Consider the following 12,163-nt stretch of genomic DNA (forward strand, 5'->3'; position numbering starts at 1 on the left):
ATATATCCAGTTACTTGAAATACATAACTGTAATATTAAAATCTTAAAATTAGATAAACATTTAGCATAGAAATCTGATTATTTTTGTAAATGTACTTTTACTTATCAGTGGAATGAATGTCTTATTATTTTTGGACATTAAATAATACAGTATATTACAGTAAGAGTGGAAATTTATACATATTATTATTATTGTATGATAGGTTTTGGTAAATTTTGTCAAGCTCAAACTTGCCCCTATATTAAGAATCTACATGCTGGGTGAATTACATATACTCCGATTCATAATCTCTATATGTTTTAGGAATACTTATCATTGGATTTTTTTGCATTTTTCAAGGCAAAATTATTATATTAACCTAGATTAATGTTTTAAACATATTCCCCAAGTTTAACAGAAGTGTTGATGTCTGGAATTAAGAATGATTAAAGTAAGCCTGCTGATCCAAAACCAGTTCTAATATGTTTGGAATCACTGTCCTGTTGGTATGCCAGATTGTTTGCAGGTTTTAAGCAACTGATCCAAATTTTCATTCTCAGGCTACTCTGAGGGTGTTCAGCAACAGCCCAGGAGCTACCAAGGCTGGTCCATCTTAGAATTTGAAATTGCTGGAACAATAATTTTGGAAAATCCAAAAAAAAAGCTCCTGCAACATAATTGTAATCTTCAAGTGTGATTAAAACCTGCTGCACACAAAGACAAGCCAGAAGTCTTTTTTATGTCAAATAAATAACGTATGAACAAATATTTGAATATGACATTAATTTATTTAAACTGGAAATAAATACAGAATAGTTATTTAGATGGGCCTCAATTAAATATATTTAATTCATTTTAAGAAATGTATATAATAATTTCATGGTTTAATTAATTTTTTCATATTTTCTGCACTGAAGCATACTATACATTAATTTAAACTGTCCCACACCCAACAAAGTAAAGGAAGTGGGACTAGGCCCCCTTCAATAGAAACCGTGACTTCTGGTACAGTAGGCTTCTTCTGACTAAACAATATTAAACACCTTCTTCTTGAGGTTTCTTTTACTCTAAAGTCAACATTATTACTGAAAGAAGCAGAAATAACATCCAAAACGTGTTACAGTTTACATACAGCACATTTGGTAAGTAATTCCAGCCTCTGGATCTATAATTTGGTCTGAAATAGATCTAATACACATACGTTATAAAAGCTATTGTGCTGTTGTGCCAGCTTCAAATGCACAGATAGAACATGCAAATAGATAAAAACTGAAGGCTAGAAACCAGGGCAAGGTCATTGTTTTTAAACTGAACCGGCGCTGCTTATAAAAATTGCGACCAGACAATCTGCTGAGCTCTGTATAGTATTATGGCCCTATCAATATGAAATTTGAATTCTTGAAATGAATAATGAAAAGATAAAACTACCTTTAATCAAAATTATATAATGTCTCTTTCTGGGATTATTTTCTGTGAAAAAGTACCAACCTGTGTCACTCTTGACTGTTTAAACTTCAGGTTCTAAGCTTCATTTCAATAGTCCCCATAAGGAGGGTGATGTTTTCATATATAATATTGGACTTAAAATATTCCCTCAAACATGTTTTTACCTTTCCATTAATTCCTCTGAGCTCCTTCCAGAGTCTGTGTAAAACTCAATGTCAGATCAGGTGACAATTTCAGTCATTTTCACCTTGCAACATATCTAAATTAATCATTAAACATCACATGCCTTCCATTTATAGGCCAGACAGACATTAGCCACAAGTTTGTTCAACCCATAAATATCAATTTTGATCGATCTCAATAGTAAAATAGACATAATTTAAAGAGAAAAATGATGATTTCCTCACCACATCTGGTATCAACAAAGCTGTAACCCACTCCATCAATCAAAAACATGTCCCCATTATTGTTCTAGTTAACTCACTGTAATTACACACAAATCATTAAAAATGGCAACTCCACAAATGCACACAAATAGACAGACATGTCACGCAACTATTTTTCCATCTGAAAAACTCACATGAAGAGACAATTAGGAGAAATTTATTGATTTTCTTTGGCGCTCAGACCTCGGCAGGAAACATAGCGCTTCATTTTGATAGATATGCATGAACAGGAGCAAAGAATAGGACTGTTTCGCCCCAGGCCTGAAACTGGTGGTGGAGTGGAGATAGATGAAGTTGGTCATTCTGTAGACTGCTGGTTAGTGAGAGAGTATGCTGAGCTTTATGGGGAGATCCAGTGGACTGCATGAGCTGATGCTAGAGCTTCACTCAGGGACCTGAAAGATGGAAGTCCAGTTGGATAACACAGATTGAGAGAACCTGTCCATGATGAGCAAGCATGGAGCGATAGTGGAGAGGAAAAACTCCCCGTTGGGTAGAAACCTCTTGCAGAAAAAGGCTCAACATGGCGGTCATCTGCCGGACTGGCTAAAATGAGACAGGGAACGCAGTAAGAGTCCAGGTGGAATGATACTCTGATGAAGCTTTAGCTACGATGGTGGAGGAGGGGTGGAGATGGGTTGAAACTGTAATCTGAATAAATGTCACACAGCCATCCGCCCCCCCGCGCACAGGAGCAGACAGGTGCGTATCAGAGGCCTTTTAAGATGAACTTTGGATGCCAATTGGCTTTCATGGAGGTGTGGTTCAAAGCTGATTGGCTGTGCCGCAGGTGGATGAAGGAAAGCATTGAGTTTCTTCAGTTGAACTTCTGCCTAGGCTCCATTATTCTTTTTCTCTGGAAACACCCATAATTCTTCTTCTGCACATCTTTCATTTTCTCTTAAGGAGAAATCTGGAAATGTTCAAACTAGAAATGTCGGCCTATTTTCTCTTTCTTTTTTAGGAAATAGGCCACTTTCAGAACCTTTTATTAAGCATAAAAGTGCCTCTAAACTCAATACTCCCCCCGGCATGGAATTTTTCATGAACTCTTAAGGAATAACTGGTCCCTATCTCCAAAGCCAGGTGTGCATCTCTCTCTATTTCAGGAAGCCCACTTTCATTTCTGCAGGCAAATAGGAATAAAACAATGTCCCTTTCAGCTAGCTGAAACAGATGATCTAAAAAGTAACGGCTTCTCTAGTCTGCAGTTCTCCTTCTAGAGGAAACCGTTGTGAACAATGACTGCCCTCATCTCTTCTTCTTCATCTAATCTACATATTCGCGAAAAAAGCTTCAAGCAATTTTTCCTTCTGTAAATGTATAAAACCATCAGCTTACTTCAGAACCCTCAAAACAGCCAAAGTGCTTTAAGTAAAGAACTGGAGATATTTATCTATAAAGGATTTTCTCACCTCTGTCTGAGTAAGCATATGCAGGCTGTGTGGTCTGTTCATCAGTGGGAGTACAGTAGGAGTAATACTACTTCCAGGTCAGGGTGGAAACACCAGTTTGTGTTTACACCAAGCTTTCTCTCTATGATTTCATTTCCTGAAAGAAGATCACTACAAACAATCACTTTAAATAACAATTTCCAATGTATATATATTATATGACTATAAAACACAATGTCAGGTTTAACAGAATTTAATCATTAATGTTCATTCACAAAATGACATTGATGACGTAGAAGAGATACTGGTGTGGGGATCACGGTTCTGCTGGTGGCCAAGCAGTGTAATACAATAAATCACAAGAGAAAACAGTCATGTAAAACTAATGATAGAGGTAAGATTAACATAGGATGTAAATGCCTAACATAAATCTCCTTTTAATATACACACACATCTGTACTGTACATTTCTAGATCATGTCTGTCATCGCTTTATTGCACTGTCTATCTCTCTCATACAATGCATAAACATAAAACTGTTGATGGCAGAACTCTAATTTTTACAAATTTATGCAGACCCAAACATTCAATTTTTACTGTAATAGCAAAGCCAATGAATCTGTGATGAAGGGAATTGAATGCAAGTCTTACTGTTGGAGGAGTTTCAAACAGCAAGCTGCTGAACTTGATTCTGAACTTTCTATCTATTTTCTGTTCCATATGTTATTTAAATAGTAGCTTGATCTCACACAGAGCTTAACAATTGTTCTTTCTTTTGACAAAATATCAAATTCAACCAGTGTGTCCTGGATACTGACATGCCAACTGCAGGTGTAATGACTGATAGATCTGTCATCAGCGAATAAAAATGCAGAGTTGCATAATATATAATTATGTAGCCTACTCAAAACGACAATTGCTGCTAAGTAAACTAGGTTTGGATATCTGCTGACCGATCGCACAAGACACCAACGTCAAGCCTGGAGCATTCGTAAGAATGAATCTATTAGAAATGGGAGAAAAATGGTGAATGCAACATTTTCTCCTAAATCACTCGTACGAACGACTTAAGAACAAATTTGTTTGTATGAATGCTTCTTCATTAGGCGCAATGTTTCTAAATGATGAAGCATCACTGCCTATAGCAATATTGAGATAATACACGCTGTCCTTAGATCAAGGACAATCCAATCCACACTATCAGATATTTCTATGTTAAGAATTATCACCTCTGTCTCTATGCTCTCATTTCATTTCCAAACCCTTTTTACTTTCGTGATGAAAATCATTACTTTTTATCATGACCAAATCATAACTAAATGAACTGCTTGGGAAAACATTGACCTTAACACTTAACCAGTTGGTAATATTAGGGTTTAACAAGCACAGATATGAATGAAAAATAATCATTTTAACACTTACATGAGAGCTTACTATGTTTAAGTATGGCTTAAGCTGCAGAATCAACAGAGGCCCCACCGCCTGACTAACACCGGCTCTCCTTCAATTCACTTTTAGAGATCATCCCTCCGCCCATCCATTCACACCTTGTAGCAAGTTATTTAGCCTTTTTAAACAATAACATTGACTTTAGAAAAAAAAATATATAAACCAGAAAGAACTCATCTAATATCGCTCAGTAAGAGGCAGCCAATCAGACGTCAGGGTTTCTATGGAAACAGACCTAGTCCAGCCAGTTTCAATTAATTAGAAAAGATAATTAAAATAATTTATAAATAGCATACAATTAAAGTTTTACAAATAATAGATAAATAGAATAAATAAATTTAAAAAACTACTCGTTAATAATTAGCCTTATAATGTGAAGTCTACATCATGGATTTCTGTTAGTTAACTTTTCACAACTCGGATACATCAAAAGCAAAACACATAACTTTAAGCTATAACAGGACTTGATGTTCCACTAAATTTATTTCAGTGCCCACATTCTGATTTAAATTGTTTTTTTTCAACAATACAGAAGCAAAAAGCATATATGGTAATATCAGAAATTGTTTGATATAAACTTGCTAAATCTGCACCGGAGTTTGTTACAAACAAACTGCAACCCATCCCAGTCTGATCAAAACTCTACTGGTTAGGTCTATGCTAGTGTTTAGATATATTTCACATCTTTCCAAAGAAAGCAGTTGATCAAAAAAATTTACTTTTCTGCTTTATTGCTTGGCAGTTGGATTTTTAAGAACTAAAATAAATGTAAGTACACATCAAAAGTGGTTTCAGAATGGTTAAGGCAGGCTGAAATTAATCTTTTTTACCTCACTTATTTTAACTCTCTGATTGGGATTTGTGAAAACAAAATCAATGCATTACACCACTATTTTCTTTAAGAAAGGTGCTTAAATATTCAGCCAGAATAATCCCAGAGTCCTTCTGATGAATACAAAATGCAACTAGTATCTTTACAACTAACCAACAAACATTGACTCACATTGTACTTGTGGCCTCTATTTTTACAGTTTGTTTATTTCATCATGTGTGAATAAAAAAGAACCAAAACTTTCCACAAACTGTAACTTATGCATGCATTTCCTTTTTTTTTTTTAAATAGAATTAAGTCAAATATTGATCAAAAAGCACTAAAATCATTAAAGAACCCCAATTGATCCTGTTATAAGGTTCATAAGCGTAAGTGAACATACATTATATCACAATAAATCACAAGTGTACTTCTGTACAACAGGCCATTGAACCTGTGGTGGTGTCCCATCAGCTGCTTTAAAGATTTGGCACTCTTTAGTTTTCTTTTGTGGCTTAATGTGGTATCTTACATTTCATTCAGTTATTTTCATGCACTTGTTCTCAATTTTGCTTTTCAATTCTTGCTTTTATGTTCTGGATTGAAATAAGAAAGAATGAATTGTTGCACAGCATGTTTGGGTACATTTCGTTCCTAATTCCAGTTTTCTTTTTTTTTATTTTAAGAAAGTATTAAATTATGCTTTTTTCATTAATGGAAACCAAGTATTACATAACATTTGCTTTACGCTATTTGTTACAAATCATTATACTCATTAACATTAGAACATGTGCAGGTTACTCTTGAGAGTGATCATTGTTAGTTAACATGTCCCTGTGTTCTGTTTAAAATGCATGGATTTTAAAGAAAAGCATGACACAGGCCTTATTCTTAAAAAATAAGAATTTGGATATTTTGTGTTTACAAGGTTAGTTATAATTTTCCAGGGTCACTTTGCAAAGCTGAACATGAGCCATAGCTATTTATCATGTTGAGATAATGAGAACACAAGAGGTGTACTGTAAGACACATGCGCTCACAGTTTATAATGGGACAGACACTGGGGCATCATAGTGAAGCTTGAAAAATCTATGCTCATCCTCTGCTCAGAGACCTCGATGCACTTTAACAACTTTCCCAGTGAAAAAAAAAAAAAAGAAAGAAACCCTGATGCTTTTTATAGATATTTGTGGTAGCATTTGTGATTACTTGTAGAGTTCAGGAATATAAAATCGAATAGTGGCGACAGAGGCAGGGTCCTTCGGAAATTGTGGCAGAGGCTCATTTGGGAGCTTATTTTGTTTGCAAGCAACAACATTTTATTTTATTTTTCAAGAATTTTCTTCCTCAGATGTGTGCTGTACCTCATTATTGTTGAATGGTGTTATATATGGCTGTAATTTATATTTGACATTGACACTTTAAATACAGCAATCAGTCAATAACCCAATGGCCACCCAAGGCAAAAGGAGAAGGCAGTAAAGTGAAGGTTTATACGGTGATTTGTTCCATGAGGGGGGAAAGGCCAGGGGAAATGTTGTCAGAGAGCTGTAGCTTGGAGACTGAAAATTCTGACACATTAGTGAGGGATATTAAAAAGGGCTGTCATGAGTCCAGCCTGACCATGATTGAATAATTAAAAGCAGGAGCATTTTTGGAGAAATGTTTTCTTTTCTGATTCTTACCAGCATCGTTACTCTGAGGTGCACAGTCGTGTATCAGCATGATCCTCCTAAGCAGCTGTATTACCATAATAGCAGGCATCATATTGGAAAGTCATGGACTGTTTATGGAAGTCTCACTGCTCTACACATAAGTCTGTGTTTTATTCATCATATTTTACCCTTTAAAGACCACTAAAATGTGTTAGGTCTGTCTGCACTAAGTTTACCTTACCTTTAACATCATGCTGTTTTTTTCCTTGAAAATTACATTGCTATTATTTCCATCTCATTAAACAAAAGTCCTATTATTATAATTTCAATTTTTCCTTCTGAGATACTGTTTTTGATTGGTTGGAAGAAATGTATCCTCTTCCTCATGAAATCGTGTTCTCTGTAGCAAAAGGGCTTACTTTATCCCATTTTAGTGTTGCCAGAAGGAAGCCACACATTTGACAAATTCCCACTAAAATATATATATATTTTTTATTTGGGATTTTGGCTACAAAACTGTTAGATAAAAGGTCTTCCTGTTCTAGTGTGCGACACAAAGTTCTCTTGTGGTTTCATTAAAAAACTGAGCTTTAAAATTACTAAAAAGATCTATTTTAGGTTAATATTGTAAGATTCTTAGGCTGCCTGGTTAAAAAATATGATGATAAAAGCTATTTAAAGTTTAGTTATGAGTATTTTTAGCACAATTACAATGGCCAAATATTTATTGATGAGGTTCCTAAATACTGAAAGCTAGCTGAAGCTGTAGCCTGTTGAAGTACTGTGTAATCCTCCAAATTTACGCTTTCTGTCATTGTTTTCTTTCAGATCCTAATGCTTTAGGACAACATGGACCTGACCATGCTTTAATCGGCGGTGTTGTTGCAGTTGTGGTCTTCATCACCTTGTGTTTGATAATAGTTCTTGGAAGATACCTGGCTAGACATAAAGGTAAAACAGGTCCCTTCGACTCCCTCTGGATTAAATAAAAAGATGCTTTGAACTTTTCCGCCTGTGAATTTTTGACTTGGCTGCATATTTATTTACAGGGACATATCTAACGCACGAGGCCAAAGGAGCAGAGGATGCCCCCGACGCTGACACCGCTATTATCAATGCTGAGGGAAACCATGTGCATGCAGAGGAAAAGAAGGAGTACTTCATTTAGACCTCTTCCTCCTTTCTTCTTCGTTTCCACGTTCAACAAGAGACATGCAATTTCAAGCTGCCTCAGTGTCACAACATGGTCTGGGTTTATATCCTTACTCCTTTTTTTCCAGGAATCTCATGCTTGGTTCAACTTGACTTTTAAAACAGCTTTCTCCTTTTATAATCAATACAAAGTAAAGGTTGGATTAGATTTTAGTTTTCTTGTGCCTAAATGAGATGTTTTTCTGCATTTTTTTTCATAGACTGCGTGAACAAACTTATCCACTCTCTTACATAACTGTCAAAAGAACTTTTGAACACAGAAGGGATAAAAGATGCTCTTGATTCTAAGAAATTCAAGGTTGGGCTTTTCAAATTGTTTTACTTTAAGAAAAAATAACGCTGAAATGCATCAGTTTATCAAACATTTCCATAAAAAGATGTTCCTTTTTGAATTAAGCAATTGTCTTGGATGTCACCTGGATGTTACCTTAACACAGCCATAATGTATAACATAACATGACACACATTTTGATATAACAAAACATAAAAGCACAATCTGCACGATTGTCCAAAAAGGATCCATCTCCTCTTAACATACTCTTAAACTTATTCATTTCAGTTTTCCCATATATAGTTATTTTATACTATGAAAGTTGGAAATTTAAAGCACAAAGTCTGAGGACTAAAAAAAACAAGTGAGGAAATATGTGAACTGTATTGTGTCTCAGGATTCAAAACGAGTCTAAATGGAGAGATGGAGTCTGACATGTAAAAAAGATTTTGATCATCATAATGGATCAGGAATATTTGGTCTTTTTCGTTGGCTATTTAATGTAAAATCAAAACTGAATGAGTGGGACTTTGTGGGGCTTTATTATTTATGTTGAACTTTATTAAACAACAACTATGCTTAATGTGTGGATATCGCTGTAAAATACTTTGCTAACGTGAATATTTGTGAAGAATATTGTTAAATCTTGGGATCCCTGGCACATTAGGTTTTGTATATTAGCATATTCATAATTTAATGTATTCCATATTTCATGATGTTTTTTTTTTATCGTTTATCAAACAAGAGTTACAGTGCTGTGAAAGAGTATTGGCCTTACAGATTTCTTCAGGTTTGCAAGTCTTTCCTTTGACAAATGTTTCATATCAGACAATTTTTAAATGTAGACTGAGACGACCTGAATTATGCTAAAGTAGCTTTAAAGCCCTGGAATCTGTCTAACAAGATAAAGTAGGCTTAAGATCCCACAAAGCCAAACATTATGCCTTTTTCCATAAAAGTTCAGAATTATCAACATCTATCAGTCTGCAAAGAATTACAAAGCAATTTCTAAGGTTTTGTGACACTGGTGAACCACCGTGAAAGCTATTATCATAAAACAGAGAAAATATGGAACATTGATTAACCTGCCAGGAGGAGCTATTCTACCAAAACTACTTTAACAGCAAATCTACAACTAATCCAGAAAGTCTTAAAAGACCCCAGGAAAACATATAAAGTGCTGCAGGCCACGCTTACTTCTGCCAATCTATTTTATGATTCAGCTATAAGAAATGGTGGCTATAGACAGTATAGCAGAAAAGACAGTGTTGAAAAAACAAGAGACAGAAGTCTATCTCACATTTCTTAAAGAAAAACAGTTATTATTCAAAAGACTTTGAGTGGAGAAAGAAAAAAAAAATACTTTTGTGAAGTGTGCTTCCTGATATAAGTGGCAGAAAACAAGTAAAGTCCCAGTCAGACATGGTAATTATAGTGCAAAGGAATGGGGTTGCTTTGCTGCATCCAGAGCAGAATACCTTACTGAAGCTGATGGGACTATGTAACCTATAGCAGAACATCTAGCTATCAGTTTGTGAATGTTACCTGGGTTTTGCTGCAAATGATGAAATATAACAGCAATCACACCTTGTAGTGGCTAGATTAGTTAAAATATGGACTTAAAGGTTTGGGAGAGGATCTTCTTGATTGTTTTTAAAAGACCTGCCCTCTTCATTTAAAAAATGCAGGTGAGAGAGCATGCACAATCCCACTTCTCCTTGTGCACACTCATACAAGCTCACTGTGCCCAAACGTCCTTCCTAACCTCTATATCCCTCAATCACTATAAAGCAAGGGGACTATATAGTGGACTTTATAGTGAACTCAATTAACTGACCATTTGGACAGATGATCACTACTTTTTGCTCTGTTGGTTAAACAACTCCTCCTCCACTGAGTGGTGCCGGCGCCATCTTTGTTATTAGTCGCCGCTGTGGAATAGTGACCGCAAATCTCATAATGCTTTGCGAGGAGAGCTCTCTGCACAAAGCATTCTGGGATATATCTGCCTCTGATATGAGGCCTTTCTTTTCTTCTCATACACTTCTTAGACACCTTTTCTCTTACAACCCTCAACCATTTTTAAAGAACCATGATGAATGAAACCGTAGCTCACCACAGATATATGCCTGAAAGTGCGCATGTGCACAAAATGATACCTATCAAGGTGAGCATGTAAGACAGCCTTACGTAAACGTATCACCAGAATGATTGACAATTGGGAAGACCATTTATTTAGATGATCCACCCAGAAAAATAACATCCTCCACTATACCTTTAAGTGAGATGCTGTTGCCTCATGTAAAAAATAAAAAAAAGTTCATGTTAACAAACCCACCAACCAAGAGCGAGAAGTTCCTCTACAGCTTTGATAAAGAGTCTTTGTTATCTATCAGAAATGCTTGATGGCAGTCATTGTTGCTAAGACTGACACAACCACTTATTAGCTTTAGTGAGCAAACATTTGTTTCATACAGTTGGTCTGGATTGATTTGTCTTTTTATAAATGAATTAAACTTCTAAAAAGTTTTCATTTTATGTTTTGAAAACTGCATGATGATCTTAAATATAACAGCATCTTAGCAATCCAAAAACAGACTGAAACCTGAATTGGGACTAATACTTTTTCACAGCCAGCTAGGTAATTTAAGTAAACATAAGAGGGATGAATTTCACTCCTGTTACTTTGATGAGCATTTTCACTCTTTTTAAGGTTTCGTCAAACAGGGATTCTAATGAATTACCTAAAATTGAAAAAAAAAATATTCTGACTATCTGTATTTATTATTATGACTGATTCCGATTTATTATGATACTATATTAATTAGTATTATTGTTGTTAACAATTGAAGTAGTTGTCTGACATTACATTTTCCATTTTTTAAATTCTGTAATTTATCATAAAAAATACTAAAAGGATCACCGTTATGGCCTTTGAGTTTGCTGCAAACAGTACATGACATGACATGTTGAGGCATTGGTGAATCAAACATCCTCTAACTGTATATATTCATTGTATCAAAGAAACTGAACCACATTGCCAATGCTCATACTGTACATGTTATTTTCTTGATTCCGTATGAGGCTATAAATAGTCATTTTGTACAAAGATTTAATTGCTGTAATTATTTTGCTTTTTACGGAGGGTGTCTGAGGTTTGTTTTATTTCTCAGTACTGAATATTCATTTTTCAACTATGCCACTGTAAAAAAATAAATAAAGAAAAAATAAAGAAAAAAGAGGGACAAAGTGCGAATTAAAGAAAATGAACAACTTGAAAACTGTCATTTTGTTGTGGTTTGACAGAAACTCAAGATCAGAGATTTTACTTTTTATTGTAGGCTTCTTTCCAGTAGCAGAAATATTAGTCTTTACATCTACTGATGGGTGAAAGTAGCATATAATGATTGACAGGCATTGGGCTCAGGCTGCACTGTAATTGTCATTCGATGGAACTGTAAAGTCTTTCTCAGCCTCTCGTATTATAAATATATAAAAAG

The 12,163-nt window shown here is 35.0% G+C and overlaps 1 protein-coding gene across 1 annotated transcript in view; it reads left to right on the plus strand.

The window, feature by feature from the left end:
- The window catches only part of LOC119789505 (cell adhesion molecule 2-like), a 192,142-nt gene extending 181,582 nt beyond the window's left edge, over window positions 1-10,560 (plus strand). Inside the window, 2 exon segments of the mRNA XM_038294418.1 lie at window positions 8,009-8,131; window positions 8,230-10,560. Coding sequence (XP_038150346.1) covers window positions 8,009-8,131; window positions 8,230-8,348 — 242 coding nt within the window. The 3' untranslated portion in view covers window positions 8,349-10,560.
- Window positions 10,561-12,163: the final 1,603 nt, after the last annotated feature.

The sequence above is a fragment of the Cyprinodon tularosa genome, unplaced genomic scaffold (assembly GCF_016077235.1).
Source record: "Cyprinodon tularosa strain WSP-4 unplaced genomic scaffold, ASM1607723v1 ctg34, whole genome shotgun sequence".
NCBI lineage: Eukaryota > Metazoa > Chordata > Actinopteri > Cyprinodontiformes > Cyprinodontidae > Cyprinodon > Cyprinodon tularosa.